Source organism: Pocillopora verrucosa, chromosome 7 (genome assembly GCF_036669915.1).
Source record: "Pocillopora verrucosa isolate sample1 chromosome 7, ASM3666991v2, whole genome shotgun sequence".
Classification (NCBI taxonomy): Eukaryota; Metazoa; Cnidaria; class Anthozoa; order Scleractinia; family Pocilloporidae; genus Pocillopora; species Pocillopora verrucosa.
The window spans coordinates 4,819,385-4,838,831 of NC_089318.1; the positions used below are offsets into that span (position 1 = coordinate 4,819,385).

The 19,447-nt window shown below is 38.3% G+C and overlaps 2 protein-coding genes across 7 annotated transcripts in view; one reads left to right on the top strand and one right to left on the bottom strand.

Annotated features, from left to right (window-relative positions):
- The window catches only part of LOC131773040 (beta-1 adrenergic receptor-like), a 33,837-nt gene that overhangs the window by 9,113 nt on the left and 5,277 nt on the right, over positions 1-19,447 (bottom strand). For 2 of the 6 annotated variants that reach the window (XM_066170446.1, XM_059089039.2), the window contains exon 3: positions 582-3,195. The exons of 2 other annotated variants lie outside the window; for them this stretch is intronic. In XM_066170446.1, the coding sequence (XP_066026543.1) occupies positions 1,926-3,134 (1,209 nt within the window). In that variant the 5' untranslated portion in view covers positions 3,135-3,195 and the 3' untranslated portion in view covers positions 582-1,925. Of the gene's footprint in view, positions 1-581; positions 3,196-5,187; positions 5,294-12,577; positions 12,663-19,447 lie in introns of those variants that run through there. 2 more of the 6 variants (XM_066170447.1, XM_059089040.2) reach the window with 2 other exon arrangements.
- Positions 14,174-16,402, top strand: LOC131773074 (histamine H2 receptor-like). Its single transcript, XM_059089038.2, has one exon. The coding sequence runs from the start codon at positions 14,477-14,479 to the stop codon at positions 15,689-15,691; it is 1,215 nt and encodes a 404-aa protein (XP_058945021.2). The 5' UTR covers positions 14,174-14,476; the 3' UTR covers positions 15,692-16,402.

The window sequence follows — 19,447 nt, forward strand, 5'->3', positions numbered from 1 at the left end:
CGAGAGAACCTTTCATATAATGACACCGATATGTTTGAATTCTTCACGTTACTCAAAAGGTTGCCTAAAGTGTATTAATTATATAAACTACAAGGTTTTAAAAGGATTTTCAGCCCTGGCGAATGCGTTAATTTCATTCGAGCAAAATGACCATAATTTTTTACTTGTGTTTGATATTACCAATCAGCTGCTGATATGTCAATTGCCTTTCAAGTCACAGTCATAATTCAAGTCTACTTTTATTGTTAGTAAAAGCTTATGGTTAGTTGCGTTCACTCGTTAGATATCGGGTCGATCGCTTCGAAGAGAAATTTCATATCTACGCGCGCCTATGTTCTATTCTTTGTTTGGTAAGAGACTTATCACGTACTTAAAAGAAACTATGGTGCTTTTTCGGTGGGAATTATAACAAGAAAATTTTTTTTTATCGAAGGGCTAACGCTCGAAACCTAAGCTTCAGAAAATACTAACGGTGTTCAATTAACATTATCAACTTAGTTGATTAAACCAAATTATCTTTATTAATATAGATGTAGCAATTCTACATCCTGAATATTATATGTATTTATGTGCATGTAAGACCAAAATAGTCTCTAAATCCTTCTCCAAAGAAATCTGAAATCTGTGCCGCGGAACACCCGACTCACCAATCAGTTCACTAACTCCTAAAAATAGATATCAGACAATATTGAGCAATTTTATTTTAGCTAAAGCGTATGATAACTGATATCCTTTTTCATAAATATTTTTGATTTGCATAAATAAATGGTGCACCATGCTTGTTCAAGAAATAGTCTGCAAAAATGTACTTGGTGTCCATTTTTATAAGGCCAACAACAAAACCCACAATTCGTTTTCTGCCGGTTTTCTTGTTCACTTCTCTTCACAGCGTTTTTCTCATTTGAGAATGCATAGATCCGTGGACAAAAAAAACAATGGATACCAGTAGCTTTCTACCGAGTAGTCCGTGGATAAGCATGCTTTGTCACTCAGATATATTTTAATTGTATTCATGAGTGGATTTTTGAAAGATATTCCAGCCTAGAGCAGACCCACTTTACGATGACGTTCAAACGTCTACGCGTTTGCAAAAGAGCTTACAACCTGTCAGGCTGTTGTGTTCGAAAGTCTCGAGATTTCCTTTTCCTAACTTTTGTTGTCTTTTACAGGTTCCTATGAATGTTTCAATTTCTGTTTCTAAATCTTAACTCGAGGTTTAAGTTAGACTTTGTGTTACCAGCATGCTCGAGATCCATGAGCAACACAAATTTTCCATTGAGGCACGAAATTTTTTTTGAATGAAGAAAAGGTCACAATTGAACAGTTTTGATGTTAAAAATAACCTTCATTTCACACGCTTCTTATCTAATTCATTCCAGTCATTTACACCTTTTACCCCTAAGATTTGAAGATACATTCTATGCGTTTGAGGGAGCGTTTTCCATTGAGAGTGAAAATTAATCTAAAATTTCCTTAATTTCGTTTAACTTTGATCTGTGATTGGCCAAGAAAACTTGCGCCATTCTCTCAATCAATCAAATTCAAAACTAGGACCAATCGCGTCTTGATCATTCGCGTTTTACCGCACTTCGGGAAGTTTGCTTGTTTCTCTATGAGCTCTCATCGGCTCCTTGTAATTTTCTTATCTGATCTGATCGGCTGCATTTCGACTACCTTTGTCTTGGTTTTACGACACTCAATCGAAAGCGCTCTATCGTGAACGCTGTCATGACACATCGTCCCATGACTCCGAGGGTCTGAGCCGTAATATTTCCCCTCTGGGTTTCATACATTTCCTCGAGAGTTAGTTTGGAGAATTTGATAAAATATGAAGATGACAACCTCAAGCTGATTCTTCTCACATGTTTATAATATGATGCAGCGTAATTCTGAAAGGAAGTATCATGTCAGTCACCCATTACAGCTTAGACGGAAGTCTTTGGCGTCAAAGGCGATAGTGAGCGCTCTACTTTGTTCTGGATGGGAACCAAACAAGGACGATTCCGAAATGAGCTATCACTGGGGTTCGAACTATCGATCCTTCTGTTTTCAAGCGATAATCTCCTTCCAGGAGTAATTCTTTGCTTGGAAGAGTTCGTGTCGTTGCTACGATTATTTCTCGTTCTTCTTCGTGATGGAGATGGATCATTGTTCCTTCTGCTATGGGCTCTGACAGAGGCATGAGCCCGAATAGTTCTGTGTCCGACGCCACGACAGCTAAAACAAGTCAGCAACAATCTCTTAAAGGTTTTCCTCATCTCACCATTGCGGTAAGCATACACCATAGGATTTACCATACTGTTGGAGTAATGCATCCACTTCACGAACCGAATTAGCCTCAGAATTTCAGGAAAAGGTGGCAGTAAATGATGCCAGAACTCTGCAAACAGGTTCACAATGCAAAATGGCAACCACGCGATTATAAAAAGTCCGGTGATAACCGCAATGGTGGCAGCAATTTTGGCTTCACTTTGTGCGCTGTTTCCTCCGTGTCCTGCGGGATGAACCCTTGCTCGGGTGGTCCCCTTAGCCGCCTGGAAAATGATGGCATACACAGTCACTATGATAAGTGCTGGGACGGCGAAGCACCCAATGAAGAGGATAATACTATAAGGTTTTTGCCACTTGTTCATTTGAACGGGAAACAGTCCTGCCATGATGAAAGCGAAGCTCCAGGCGGTCATAATCATGCCGTAGTAAATCCACATAGAGTAAGCTCGGTGGTTTATCGGGCGAGTTATCGCCAAATAGCGTTCAATACTGATGGCTGTAAGCTGCAGCACTGAGGCACAGCCAGTGAAAATGTCCACTGTTGAATAAAATGTCAGAAGGTCCTGATCTATCACGCATGTTATTAATTGTTGGCAAGACGAAATGTAGATCCACAACGGAATCGATATCAGCCCGACCAAGAGGTCTGACACGGCCAAGCCAACTAGGAAGGTATTGTTAATAGTGCGAAGCCTTCTATTAAACCTAAACGCTGCGACGACAAGGACGTTTCCAAGTATTACAAATAACGACAGAAAGCAGTAGAGGATCGTTGATGCAATATTTTCCACTTCATCGTTTGGCAAAGTCGGAAGAGCTTGCGGGGGAAGACTTTGAGTAGCGGAGGATGAGTTTTCGTTCATATCAACCACTTGTACCGTCGCTTCGTCAGTCTCGATTTCTTCTGGCTTTAGCTGTCATCACCTGAAAGATATGAAAGCGAATAACAGAGTGCCCTGTGTCATCTGAAAATATTGATTTTAAACCGACGTTTGGCAAGAGAAAACACTAATTCTCTAGAGGATTCGTCATAATAAATTAGTTAACACCTAAATCTGTTGTTAACGACATTTTTGATGAAATAGCAGTGGTTGTAATACTCAATTAAAGAATTCTTAATCGGTTTATCTTGGCTGAAAAGACGAGATTAGCCTCGATGTAAGCGTCACATTCATCGCTAAACTTTGCAACGTGAATACATTCTAAGCATCTTATGAATCCGTCGAGTTCAAGAGGTATAAATATTTTCTCTCCCATACAATGTCTACGATTAACAAAGCGTGCAGGGTTAATCCTAAAACACAATGAGAAAAACTTTGAAAGACAATGTTGCTAGGAAACGGAAACCTTGCCAAAAGAAAAAAAAAAAAAAAAGATGATACGTTTTTTTTTCTTCCTATGTGACAAATTGCATTTAAAAACTCCGCTGTGATTTCGCAATTTTTAGTTAATATCGTCGATTAAGCCAAAAAGAATTAAGTATTTGAGTCACGTTTCGTGTTTGTCGAAGCCTTTCTTCCTCAAAAAAGCCTTTTCATTCACTAAAAATTAGGATCTTAACTGATTCTTTTAATTCGAAGAGCTCTCCTGGCTTCCGAATAAATCATTTTGCTAAGTTTAAAAACCAGTGGAAAAGGAATGTTAAATTTGCCTGATGTCGCATCGCGAGATACGGAGAAACATGCACGAAAACGAGATAACTGTCCTTTCTCAGTCAATTCACAGCATCTTGAGTGAACTACATAGCCTTTTTTTTAAGTCATTTTACAAAAAACTGCGGTCCTTTTTAGCAATGAAACGCTGTTCGAGACACACCACAGTCAGATCTTCCGGTTTTCTCCAAATTTCCGTTCCTCGTGTAAAGACTCCCTAAAAGTGTGGTTGAGGATGTTGACTTTCCACTCAATTTTTTCTGTTTTGTTTATAGAAGCACCTCAGTTAATGCTTTTCTTTCATTTTAAAGTCATTAACGCTGATTGGTTAGCTAAAACAGAATGATGGTTCGGAAGAGACATTGTTATATCAGCATAATTTTGAGTTTAGGTGTCAAATGGCTTTTGTGTCGTAAGCACCTCTCAAATGAAGTGATAACGTGAGGAAATAATGCATCAGTCATTCCGCTTCATTGTGGGGTATTAATTAAATCTCTTCCTGCTAAGTGTGTCAAAACAAATGCAATTTTATAATTTGTCTTGGGGGGATATTTCAAAACCTTCACGGGCAAAAATATGACAAAGTTCATGGTCACATACCCTCCGTTTTATTAATCTTTTTTTATGCCCTGGAATCGCACCCACAAACTTAGATTATAAGTGAGTATTACGTCGCAAAGAGACGTTTAAAAAACAAATCCGAATAGAAAGGGACTTTTTTAATGTGCCAAAGGCTGGCTACTCCTTTAGATTGACGATTGAACATGCTGGAAACGTGAAAAAAAATATATCTGAAAACGTAAGACGAACTAAAGATTCAAAGGAAACATGAAAACATTAAGGCCGGAGGTTTAATTTTTTGACACTTCGTTTTTAACGCAATGCTTTACGGAAGGGAACAAAAGACTTGGAAAACAATTATTGGCGACATACAACTAAACTTGATCGCAATTGGGGCCAAGTGTTAAAATTATATGGGTAACAATGAAGTCATTTTATACCTAAAAAAGTGAATGAAAAGCTGTACAGCTCGGGTGATGCGATCGTTTCAATTATTTCGAGTACGCGGAACCTAGAGTAAATCATTTAAGTTCCAAACGGAAAATATAGCATATATATATATATAAAAGGCATTTTTTTTTAATGAATTATCTATTTTATGGTTTCTTTATATCTGTTTGATACCTGTGGTTTTTGGTCCGTGACGTGACACTTTGGCGTTAAGTTTGTGCGCTACTTACTAAAAACTGCAAATGTTACTTACATCATGGCTTTTCAGTAGATTATTCCTTTTTTTCGGCTCTTGATTCACACTATTATCCGCAATCAATGGCAAATCAAACCAACTTTGCGTAAGATTACTGCAGCTGCTGCTGTCATTGCGATTAAAATCAATTTTTTTCTGCATTTCCAATCTGCAGGAAACAAAGAGGAAGATTTGAAAATTCTAACTTCGATCCCAATGGCAGAAAAATCCTTATCAAGAAGTTTATGTTGTCAAATTGTGAAAACAATTTTTTTTAGCAATTTAGGCCGATTTAGTCCACTTATCGAGCTTCAGGCGACATTTTGCCATTAGAGGCAAAGTAAAATCTTTAATAAAATGTCGGATGTAAAGGCCTTATCTGATGTCAGGATTCATAAACACGTTTTCCAAGAAAAAGAGAATCATGGCTTTCTGCACAAGTCATTACTTCTAATTTGCGTAGAATAAGTACAGAAAAATCGCGTCTATTTTCACGTCTCGTCGAGAAATCTTTGTTTATTAATAATTAACAGCTTATTAGTGAGGAAATTGTTTTTTATGCATGGAAATTTCGAGAAAAGTAACGAAAACGCTAAGTTAATTTGTGAATATTCATCACGAAATGGTCTGAATCACGAAAGTGTCCAGTAGGGTCGCAAATTGAAAATCTCTGGTCTAGAAGATCAGAATTTGAGCATATTTGCTACATGAAGGTATATAATTTAGAGTGCTCAATTTTATGAAGTTAATTTACGAGCAAGGAAGTATCGCCACTTAATTTTTTTTGAGTTAACTATATCCCGAGCATGGTCCCCAACGGGTAGCAAGTCGACGTTTTTGTTGCTATCGTTGTTTCCATTTTTCAGCCCATCTTTTTGAAAAGGGAGGGGCACATAACTACCCAGAACCAGCCCGAGTAAAACCACCCTCTTCCCTCCAATCCCCACCCCCTCCCCCCGCCGAGAAAACCTCACAGCTGCACCAGTAATTAAAATAAACTATAACCTCATGATGACGACGAACATTTCAAGGTCAAGAAAGTGTGGCAATCTAACAAATTAAGCTATGTGCGCGGCAACACTAACAATAATTTACAAGGTTCTCCAAAGCGAGTATGCTTTACTCCTCTTTGCAGTTGGTTATGCAAAACTCAGTGACTGATGTAACCGATGATTTTCCAAGGGGCGAAGATATCCTCACGGGTTCTCAATGTAGTATTAAAACAACAGAACACTTAACTTGTCGCACTGATAACATAATTATGCAGAATTAGCAAAGAAACCCGAGCTTTCAAAGATCTGACCTTATCACGAAGGTGATCGTCGTAATTTTGAAAGATATACAGTAGCATCAATACGGAAACATAGAGAGATAAGGAACTCGTTGATACTGGTTACGTGACTGAAAGCACGAGAGGGACTCACGCAGGCCCTCTCAACAGGTGCGTGCTCAAATCAACGAGTAAGACGAGAACACACCGCATGAGATAACCACGTGAACAGTATGAGCGACTCAGGATTGTTTCCTTCGTTAAATCTCTGAAAAAGGAAGTGTTGTAAATGTCGAATACGTGTCTTTGTTTCTTAGCTTAGATGAAGATAGCATGCGAAGTATCGATCGCAGGGTCGTTGGTTCGACTCCTATTGGAACACTCGGAGTTGTTTTTCCTCCGAGTGCGCCTATGTCATTCACTGAATAATATCTTCTTTCAATCATCATCATAGTTGTTGATGAAGCAGTCTTTGATGAGATGGCTTTTTGTGAGTTAGTTTCCATAACAACTGAATCGGCAGAAGCATTTAGAGTGGGAAATATAATTAGACAGCTTTTCAGTTTGTCCTTTGAACAGTTCCGCCACAACCTCCCCCCTAAGCAACACAAAATGTTCAGTAATGACAAGACGTCTATCACTTATGAAATTAAATTGAACAAAATTTGGCTCCTCAGGGACAATGTAAGAAAATAACTCGATTTTAAAAAAATGTAATTAACTTCCCTGGATCAAGATTGCGGTTCCTGCTCGATGACCTTCTTAGTCCAATATTCTTTGCGAGATTTAAGCTTTTAAAATTTGCGTCAAACTGGCAGAACGATAGATCAGTTTCTATCATTATTATTGTAGTGTTGTATTGCTAGAGAACGTTTCAATATTCTCAAGCAAGTTGCTACGAGAATCAAGCACGGTTTTTGATCAAGGGAAAAATAACTACTTTAAATAATATTAAAAATTAAAGGTGTTATTTCTTAGTGGCAACTGAAATTGTCAAAAACATACTAGTCACTTGTACAATAATTAATTTTCACTTTGAAGAATGAATTTTTTTTAAGCATTTAGATCCAGAGATTTCGAGTCTAGTTTTTTCACTCAGATTATTTATTCACGTTGCGTTTTTAATTATTAAGATTTGTCATTACTTTTAAAAAGGAAAAGTGATTCTCTTTTACAAAGCTGTTAAAAAGCTTGTGGCAATCACTCCTACTCATATTTGCTTCCGTGACCCTACGAGATCCTGAGAAATCGTACGTGCAACTTTTTGTTATCCTTATCAGAACTATTATTCTTGTAGTTAAGATTGCCACCTACCTTACAATGCAAGATTAACAGCTACAAGCAAGGAAACACCTCAGGCTTATCCCTTGAAATATTTATACTAACCATGGAAATTAAGGCACTTTAGAGATCGAAGAAATATCTAACCTCACGTGAGGACAGTCGGTTTTAGACTTCTTCAAGCACAAGCGCGGGCGTCAACTGAAGTTTTACATGAAAATATGAATCCTGAAATTGTGGTGAAAGATTGTCCTTTTGATCAGTGGGAAGTTGATATTTGTTTTGAAATTTAATATGAGGATTACGCCTTACAACTTTACAATTTAGATTTAAAGCTTTGTCGGAGCCTTCAAAGTTATCTGAGAGTTGATTCTGTCAATCAAACTGTTCATCTTCTTTTGGGAGTACAATGAATTCTAGGAGGGCACTCGAAGAGTTTACAAGAAGAGCGGAATAAAAAGGAAAACCCCGCCGTGCCGTTTAACCGAAATTCGTGTAATACTAAAAAAGAAAGACATGTATCTGGAAGTCCTAATCTACTGCTTAGGTTTTTGCAGATGTGTTTATCTAAGGAACAAAAAGATTCATCCATCAAATGTTTAAAGACCAATTACGCTATACTGACATAAGTTTAAGCCGCAGGAAATTGCGAGAAGCAATGATTTTTGAAAATAAATGAAACTCAGTTTAAGGCATTGAATTGCTTTAGAAATTAAAACAAAAACAAGAGAGAAATAGTTAATTCCAAGCGGGGATTACATATAACCGTCCTTTTCGCAGCCATATACTAAGTGCCATGATGTTGAGAGCGTGGTCAGTTGTGAAGTTTGTACAAGATTTGCTCGGTCTGTTTTTCCCAGTTATGGTAATCCAACATAATTTAAATCTGTAATATGGCAGTTTTAAAGTCCTTCTTTCTTTCAGTTGCGGTTTGTTTTTTGGATTCCTTTCAAGAAGATTCAAATTTGTCATTGTTTTATTGACCAAGGTAAGTATATTATTTAGTTGACCTCTAGTTTTCACCAGATAATCAATTCGCTGCTATGCAAAGATATTGGATCTAGCACACTCTTGCGTGAGGCAATCCTTTCCTTTGTGAACTACCAGTGCGACGTGCCTGGCACAAGTGGAACTGAGCAGGTTCGCTCCCTACGGGCGAGCAGACCAAATGATGATGATGATAATAATAATAATAATGATGATGATGATGATGATGATGATGATGATGATGATGATGATGATGATGATGATGATAATGATAAAAGAACAATTTCAAATCAATGGATTGAATTGAAAACAAAATGCAAGAGGCGCTCAAATAAAGAAGGAAGAAAAAAGGGAGAAAGAAATATTTTATTACAGCAGAGGTTAAGCTGAGATATTATAAAAAATGCAATTTATTATTGGATATGCGAAGTATAGGAATGGTTAATGTGGGAAGTCCGTACACAAAACATCCGTACGAAATGTGACCGCAATATATTATGACTACAACTAATCACGCGTATGCGTATCACCAAACAGATGTAGAGGCAACAAATCTCGATAGCGCTGACTGACCAAAGCGAACAGACGAGTATTTATAACATAATTTGTTTCTGTAATGCTTAGGATAACAACTACATAAGCGAAAGCTAGCTGGTTCACAGTCGCCGCCTGTCCTCCCGATTTTCTTTTGGAGGGTGGGGGCCGGGGGGCGGCTGTACAGCAAAAGCAAAATTACAAAATAATTTTTTTTTCTCGCACATTGTAATGTTCATGATACAAAATAAAATTAATGAAGAGAACACTTGACGCATGATACCTGATAATATTGAACCAGGTAAGGGAGGTGGTGGGGAGGGGTAGAGGGGAGAGGGGTAAGAAGTGGCATGCCCACATCTCACTCTCATTGGCCCGCCGGCCTCTTCTGTGCGAGGGAGAGTTTCACATTTTAAGACTATTTATAACTTTCCGTTAATGTTTCACTTTTTTATATTCATCGCTAGAACAAACTAATATTGAGAATTATTTAGTACAGTCGCACTAAATTGCAAGTGGATTTACCGAAAGAATTTGAGATAAATTGTACTGTTTTGCATCTATTTCACGTGATCAGGTTGCGTGACTTAAATGGTGATAAATATCATATTCGTGCGCATGAGAATAAAGGTAAAGACTTCCAATGTGGCGTCGCAGTATCGCCTTCAAATTTTATTTTATTTTTTTTCTTTTTGCTCTCACAAGCATGTCTTCAAGGGATTTTCCCTTTTTTGTAAGAGATGATCAGAGGTTTGTAGAAATTGTTTTCAGCAAGGGCTGACTGTGTAGCAGACTTCAATGTTCCATCAATATTTGCTTTCGAATTTTAACTGCCGGATGGTACATTGTTACTAAACGCAATAAACGCTCCTGACCTTTTGGCTTTAGTGTATGTGTCAGAGCCCATTGTCTAGAGGCAAAGTTGACCCCTGACGGAGACCATGATGTTTTCCGTGTACCTTTTTGCTTTGAGGCGTTGTTTCTACCAAACCTCTGGTCATCTCTCACAAAAAAAGAGAAAATACCTGAAAGACATGCTTACGAGAGCAAAAATATAATTTGAAGGCGATATTGCGACGCGACCACAAAAGCTACATGGGGAGTCCGTGTCGGTCTGCCTTTACTTTTATTCTCAGGCAGCACTTTTTTAACCATTTAATCTTCACTCGCAGCTACTCGGTATGCGAATTTCAAAGCTAACAGGATCCACCTCGTTGCATCGAATTTGTAGTTTTGCACTTGGCATTCCTTAGCCATCGGTTGTTGTTACTAAATTGAATTAAGGCACACGAGATATCAAGAGTACCGCACACACTTCAGGTCTTACATAATCAAGAGCTTGACAACGAGATAAACGATCGATAACTCATAAAAAGAAAGATACTCGAAGGAATCCCTTAAAAAAACAGCAAATTCCAAAAATACCTGGAAGATGTTTTTGATTCCATAGATCGTAAACAATGTTTTTCTCAGTTTGCCTTTTCACGTTGACTTCCTCTCATCAATGGTCGAACCGCGACACGAGTATCTTTGGTCACCGCGCCCTCCACGATGTATTACGTATCCTTTAGGCACGATTTGTCGTTTATGTATACTGAAATTGACCTTTGTACATAGTTCCTAATCCAATCTTGACCAGCTTATGACAAAAGAACCTTTCGAATCTGTGGTTGAACCGATAACATTACATGCATCCGAATCCTCTGAAATGCAAAATCGATGACAGCTTTTTGCACATAAATCATGATCTCATTTCGAACCCCGCTTACAAGCATTATCAGGGCATAACGTGACATAAGCGTGGCTGTCACGCTTTCCTTAACTTTTTTCACATCGGAGTAAAGGACTGAGGACGAGGATCAGTCTAAGCCGATGCACAAATGCGGTTTCCCCTAATAATAATAATAATAAAAATAATAATAATAATAAAAATAATAATAATAATAATATTAATATAAATTAAACACCAAAGCCAGAGTACAAGAATGATCGAGCCAGCGCCTTTTGGGATGTGCCAGTGTATGCAGAGAAGACGGAAGTAAGAGCAAATCGGATCGATGCAGGAGTTGTGGATAAGCAGAAGAAGAAGGTGCTACTATTAGAGATGAGTTGCCCGTGGATGGCAAACAGGAAACAGAAGGAAGAAGAGAAAACCTCGAAGTATGCACCGCTCAGATGGGAGATCCGTCAGCAGTACCTACACTATAAGATTGCACAGTTCAACATCATCATCGATGTGCTCGGGGGCGTATCAAGAAAGACACTAGATAGTATTAAAGAACTTGTAGATGTCAGGGCAGATAAGATCTTACTGGATATGCAAAAGGCAGTCATCTCAAGTACCCTTAACATTGCACGGAGTTTCAAAGTTCTCACTGCGCAGGACCTATGAACTGGCCAAACTTTTTACCCATAACTTTTTGGGTTTCTAATATCATTTGAGAATTTCTTTATTTTATGAATTATTTTGGGCTATGGTAATGACAAGCTACGCGATTGCGCCTTGTCAATATCTTATTTAAGGAGGCATCCTTACGTTTTATTGCCACAATAATAATAGTAATAATAATAATCTATGTCATTTATGATAAATGTCGCCTTACGCTTTCGTCCAATAATAAAAAATGAGCAGTAAATGTTAGAATTACCTTAAATATTCTCTCCGGTAAAAATATTTTTTCATTCGGTGGACACTTAACGAAAGTGATGAAGGTGGGGATTTTGAGAGTATGTTTTTTCTTGATAATTTACTTGTGCTTGTTTTCCTTTTTCTATGCAATGCCTGTGTACGTTGCAAACCCGTTTAAGGGGGGAGAAATGAGTAGGAAAAAACGACACCATCAGAAAGTAGACCATGATTGTCATTAAAATGAGAACCAACCAATACTTGTGTCTAAAATGCGACTTACATCCATTGTGTCGATGCATAATTGTTTTGGGGAAAATAATTTCTCATTACAACCGTATGATGCGCATGTGTTGTTCAAGGGATTATATAGTGATAGAGCAACCAAAACCACCGAGGGAAATTACATGATGCTTTGCAATTCAGCTAATCTTATGGCCCATGAAAATACAGTCTGATAATCTTGTCGCGGCCGGGTTGTTCAAAGCTGAGTCAAGATAACACAGCGGTCAAACTTAGGGCATGCGCAGGGAGGGGGTTCAATTATGGGCGTGCGCTTCAATTTTCGGTGCAAAATTTTTAAAAGATACATTAAAAACAACCGCTGTCTTGCAAAAAAGCGAAATATAAATTGAAACGCTCGTGGAAATCTTTAAAAGGAAACAAAACAAAAGAGTGGGAAAGGAAACTCGACACTTTCAAACACTAACCTTATTCAAGTATGGGTATCCTGCTGATTTATCGTTCTATTTGGAGCTTTACCAAAAAGGGAATAAGCCTCAAATATGTCAAAACACCGTGACTCACTGGCTTGAGGGTTGTTCGTACTTTTGTGACAACTTGGTTCTGACGGAAGGTCACCACCTGGTCTTTACAACGTTCGCACATGCGCAGACCTTTGACCTCTGTGTTGATTTAGACAACCTACGTCAGTGCGAAATCTGATTTCAGATGTGAAAGCTCCAAAAGAAAATTCAGTATACTTCTTTTTGTCTACAAATTGATGATTAGGTGCTCTAAAAAGAACAGCGAAGATAATCTGAACAAAGGAATAACTGAGAAACCCGGATGAAAATCATAACCCTGTGTTAAATAATAGAAAAATTTTAATAGAAAATGATAGAAAAATTCATGCGGAAGAAGACGGTGCACAACTTGGTGATCAAATCAAACGTGTAACACCAGTTCTTAAGTTGCCTGTTGCGAGAGTACTCTGCTTCATGTTTAAGTTTAGTAACTGGTAGCCTGTGGCCAGGCCATCAAGACGCGAGTTTCTCCGCTCCCAGTAAGACTTGAGACGAATCGGGGAGAGGTTTGTCGGACCTCTCGTCGGCCCGCGTCGCTCAGAGCCTCATACTTTCCTGCAGGCTAAGAAACGCTCGTGCCGAAACGTAAGTAATGAGAGGCTCCTCGGAGGCTAAAGCTTAGCAAGGAGTCAATGATGACAAAGGGTTAATTCCAAGAGAGATTTCCCCGCCACATTTAAAAAGCACAAGAATTACAAATTGATGATTTGGACCAAATCAAATAAACATTTACTCAGTAAATCGCAATTTAACCGATAACAATCTTAATTTTAATTTGTCAACACATTCGTCTTTACGTGACTTGATAGCATTTCAAAGTCTAATCAAAGTTACATATCAGACGGGGAAAGCTCTGTTCTGTTCAGCTGTATCCTGAAAATTAAACGTTTCAGTCTCTATTTCTAAAGCAGGAGTTACTAACTGCTTTCTCAGCAAAACTACAGAAATTGATATATTGTTAAACGGCAAAGAATTAATCTGAGCAACAAACAGCGGTTTTCTGATAACGCTGCCTCGTTTTCGGGTAACAATATTTTTTTTCATCCATAATTTTTTTTAGTCAGAGATCGAATCGGAAGTCACACGTCCGCGGCAAGCTGGACGGAAAGAATTTGATGTGCCTAACCGATAAAATTATTTTTTAATTACTAAATTCAATTAGGTCAAAAATTGAGTTCATTTGCAGAAAAGACTATTCCCCCAAGGAAAATATCGCTTACCACCTGCTCCTGAATTATTCATTTGAATCTTAAACAAATATAATTGGAAAGTTTTACGATATCTGTGCATATGTTCTGTTTGCAGGCGTTTAATATTTAATTTTCCAAAATCCGCCGTGAGGAAAAAAATATATACTTCATTTATTCCTGTTGTTTTCTTCCGAGAATTTCAGGTTATGAGGATAATTAGCTGACAAAATGTTTTTTTTTCCATGCAGATGACTGAGCATTTCAGCAGACTGCCGACTATTTCAATTATCTTATTAACCTTTCTTATTTATACAGTGCAGCCTCAATTGAATGGTACTTTACCATGCACAAGAATTTCGGGAATTTGTTATCGATTTTTAATGCATAACAACCTCTTTCATTCATGCAAGGCTAACTACACGCAACGATAAGGAAGAAAGAAGGAGAAACGAAGTAGCTTTGAAGACAAATTGAATGTGTCTGTTGTTGTTTTTCCGTGGTGATAGATCAGCAGATCAGTGATGAATAATGTGGTAGAAAGGTCGATTAAAGGTGGACAAACAGGCACGTTTCATCGCCTAAGCTTGAGAACCATGTAGTAACTGTTTCGGAAATGGCTGCTTTATCAGAAACTCATCGCAACAACTCAAGGATTAATTCCTCGAATTTGAATTCAATGGCTTTACCAACGACGCCGTCTTTCCGTTCCCCGTGCGATGACCCAAGACTTTTCGCGAGTTCTGCAGTTTCTGTGGTCGTTGCTTCATGCTACGCAATACTTATACCGGTAACCCTGTTAGGTAACGGCTCAGTGATTGCAGCCTTCGCTGCGAACGCCAGGCTACGAACTGCCACAAATATCTTGATCCTCGGCCTCGCGGCCAGCGATTTGCTAGTAGGAGCGTTTGCAGTTCCATTCTGGACGTTCATTGTTTCGCACGCAGATATAACGGCGGGTCACTGTTACTCAACGTATTTGATTTACATAAGCTTTGACATTTTCGCAGGATGTGCGTCAATCCTGCAGCTCACTGCTATCGCTTTGGAACGTTTCCTCTCGACGCAATGGCCGCTGTTTCATCGCAAGTTGCCGCAATATGTCTATTGCATCATGTTGCTGGTTTCATGGCTCTGCGCTTTAACGATGGCAGCTCTACAACCGTTGCAGGCGAAAACGGAGACATGGCGGAAGAGCTACACTGTAGCTTTATTCGTATCCTGTTGTTGCTCTCCGTTGGTAATCATTGTGACTTCCTACTGCTATATTTTCAAAATCAGTCGGTTTCAGGGCAGAAGGCGCAAGACAAGTTCTTCCAAGCGCTGTGGGCTGACTCCCGGTGGAGCGATCAAGGAACTTAACGTTGCTATCACAGTGGCGGTAATCACTGTCCTCTTTGTAACTGCTTGGTTTCCATTCTTCGTCGTTACCGTTATTGCTACGTTTTGCTTGAGGTGTTTACCGTCCCCGCCTGCTCTTCTGCATCTGGTCAAGTTCCTCAAGTTCTTACAATACAGCAGTAGTGCTATAAATCCCTATATATATGCTTACAGAAACACAGAAATGCGGAAGACACTGGCGAAAATTGCTAGAAAACTTTTCCCGTGCGATCTGGGGATCGGAACAAGAAATGTCATTGATAGAGGAGACTCTATTCAGCGCTATCGACAGTCAATAATACAAGCCGATCAAAAACCTGAATGTTATCAGACAATTTCGAGGAACAATCTCTCTTCAGCGGGAGAGGTTTTCGTGCAAGACACGAAAAGCAAACCCGCTAAAAAATCACAAAAGAAAAACAAAAAGAAAACAAAAGTGATTTATTTGTAGATACGGTTGTTTTCATTCCTACACAATGATGTTTTAACTTTGTTTTATTGAAATGTGACACCAAACAGTGATTTATTTTTTGATAGATATAATATATACAATTATAGATCCCGAAGTTTCAGTTCTCATTTTTGTAGTACTACGTAAATCGGAAACGTTTTGGCACAGCTTTCCCTAAATCGTTTAGCACTTCGGTGGAGCCACAAGTTTAAACAGAGTTGTCCAAAAACTAGCGATAAATTTTTTCTTGAAATGTCCTGAAAAATGCTTCATCAAACGATGAAATTCAGTCAAATCTTAGACAGAGAGAAGATTCTTGATTTCGTTATTCAAGCATGTATAAGAATGTTTCTCCCCCTGGAGGTCCAGCTAAAAGTGAAAACCTATAATTATTAGGATCAAAAATGGATTAGCCGCGAGCGACCTTTTTTGTACCTATTTTTTAACTCAGACACTCAAAAATGCAAATTATTTGTTCAAAAGTAGTTGTTATTCCAAAAATATATCTTCTGGAGTCTTCCAACTTTACATGAAAAGTTCTTGTCTCCTTAATATACTGCATCATTATTTAAATGTAACATCAATATCAACATCAATATTTTAAGTCTCTCCTTAAGATTAGATTACTACCAGATATTTTAAGAACCTGGCTTTAGAGATAAATTGTTTATATTTTGCAAATAGTCACGGTGATTGTGATAAACAATGAACGAAACTGTTAATGTGCAAATGACGTCTTGTTCATGTTTTTCAAGCGTAATTAGCATAACAAAAAAAATGTTTAATCGTCATCTTACCGGATAAATCAACACTTGTCGCATTCCTTCTTGATGCGGATTAAGGCCCCGTCCACACGTATCCGGATAAATTTGAAAATGGATAAATATTTATACGGTTACGGGTTCCGTCCACACGTAAACGGCGTTTTCACACACCGAAAACGGATAAATTTGAAAACGCTCTCCAGAGTGGATAAATTTGAAAACGCTGGCTAAGCGTCTCCGTGTGGACGCCTTATCCGGATAAATTTGAAAACGATTTGAAAACGATGACGTAACAATTCAAACCTAGTCCAACGCGTGCTCTCGGCCACAGGAGTAATTATTAAAAGAATGTTAGCTGAAAGTGCACTGTTTTCCTTGTAGTGATTTTGCGACTCGTTTGTAACCTAAGACCGAGTTCGACATCGATGCGCGTGCGTGGCGGCCATGCTGTCACGGATTTCTGGCCATGCGAACACTGTTGATAAGTTTGAAAAGCCCAAGAGCATAGCCAAGAGGATTCAGGCTCAGGATACGCGAGACTGTGGGCACATGTTTTGCTCTAAAGAGCATGCTCAGTAGGCGACGTCATCGTTTTCAAATCGTTTTTGCGTTTACGTGTGGACACCAAAAACGATTCACAAACGGCAACGTGTGGACGCGGATAAATTTGAAAACGGATAAATATTTATTTATATTAAATATTTAATTTTTTTTTTTTTCCTCGACCAACTATTTTAGATATTAGACTACGAGTAGTTTGGTTTAGTTGTTCTTATATTCAAATAAAATTGAATCAACAAAAAAATATTAAAATCGGCGCTAGTGTGTGCAAGAGACACTGGCTTGATTCTTTAACCGATTTCTTTTAACTGTCGCGACGAATTGAACTTAGAAAGAGTGGACGAGCAAAATGCGCTGATTCAAAAAATGTATCTATTGACTACGAGCAAGAAACACAGGGAAAATATAGCTATGAGGCCATCCTCACAGGCGCAGAGGAAGTGGGACAAGGTACAAACCTGAAGTCCATGAGGAGGTTAGTCCAACTCTCTTCTTTTTTTGTTTATTTGTTTTATTTTGTTTGTTTTGTTTTGTTTTTTTTTTCGGGTTTCCCTATGTTACGTCTTTTGCTTTTCGTTAGAGTGCTATATCTTATTTACAAGACCATAGATAAACTACACCCTGTTCAGCGGTATTACATCATAATATTCCCTGATGGTATTTATAACTAACAAAGTGAAACGACATCAACGGTGAAGTTGTCTTCGAGTTTTTCTGACCAAAATCGAGCGAAGCTTTCAAATTCTTCATTTGGCTCCTTCTCAAAGCAGTTAGGCCTTAAGTGAAACTTAACATTTTCATTATGTTCAAACGCTAAGGCAAAATACGTTATCATCATTCTGTTTGAACAACGATACCAGTATTGCTCTTTTCCTGTTTTCTTTTTCATTCATTGAATTATAAGCTATTTCCTGTTTCTTGTAGGTCAGTTTACAGTGGTGTCGTATTTGTGGGAGTGGTTTGGTAAACATGAGGAAGGCACTCGTAATCTCGCGAGATCAGCGCACGTTGTTTGGGGTCTCGACCAAAGTATTTTTATAGGGAATGCAGTTTCAACTTTAAGCTTCTTTAAAAAAGTCTTTGTCCGCAAAGTAAATTTATCCTGAAGAGTTTGCTCAAGTTACTATTGGAGACGCAAACCGCTCCGCAAAATGAGGCTATGATTTCGGTCACAAAATTCGGAATTTTTAAAATTTTCGGAAATAAGAAGAGAATTATGAGGAGTTTTTCGGTGTGCGATTTTTATCAGTTTTCTGTTTAATTACCAATTATTTCCACAAAAAATCTGCTCCAGATCAATGACGAACAATTTCCTTTAAAAAGGCTGATTGTATACAGTCACCTTGTTTTTGTTTAGATAAAATTCATCGGCGCCACAAAGTCGCAAACTGTTTCTATTGCAGACCTCAGCTATTACAGGATTGCAGTCACTGCGTGTGATCGCCGCGGAGAGGTAAGGGGGGAAGGAGGGGGGAGGGGAGGAGGCACATGGACACCCCATTATTCAGCCTGGGGGAAGTCCTAAATTGCAATATTTAGCACCTTCGATAAGGTTTCTTTCCAGACCCGATGTTTTGCACGGGGTGTATATGTCGGCGGTAATACAAACATTTATTCCTTTCTATGGTTTCATGTACACCATAATCCGTCAAAGCAGAGGATCAACATGAAAAGAAAAGTTCTCACGTAAAGAAGTTATGGTTGTTGCTTCAAGACATTGACAGCACACCGTAACACAAACTTTCACCTCTCCCTCCCCTCCCCCCCCCACCCCCTTCTCCCAAAGGGCCTATTTTCAAACTCGAACTTTTGTTGTTAATTTTCTTTATGAATGAAACTTTAGACGTATAAATATCAAAGTTATGATCTTGTGAAGATATCGATCTATTTAACTTTACGCAAATGCATCGGGACAAAAACCAAATTAGTGCGGAATCACTCAACATTACTAAACACAAATGTTTGAGCAAGCATAACACTCAAACTTTGTTCATAAAATTGGTTGAAACTTGAAGAAAAAACATATTTATAATAGCACTTAACATCCCAACATACAAATTCTAGGGCAGCTAAAGCACTGAATTTTTCCGTAAAATACTTTGACTTGTAAATTTATTTCACAGTTTATTAATGTGTTTACAGATAAAAACTCGAGTGTCTTCTACTGTGCAACTCATGCACTCTTCTTGATTATAGGAACAAATTTGCGCGCAGAAATTATCAAATTCAAGGGAGTGATATGTAAGTAACGAGTAAGTTGAAAATTGATAGTACTGTCAATTTTCAACTTACTGTATGCTCTGACAATGCCACGAGACTGTCGCTAGAGACTGACGCTAAGCTTGGAAAGTCAAAAAAATGACTTCTCCCAATGTGCGGCGATTGTAAACTAAAAAAATGATCATAAATTTTACGAGTTTAAAAGTTCATA

Excerpts from the sequence above, each read along its gene's own strand:
- LOC131773074 (XM_059089038.2), top strand. The coding sequence starts at position 14,477 with ATGGCTGCTTTATCAGAAACTCATCGCAACAACTCAAGGATTAATTCC.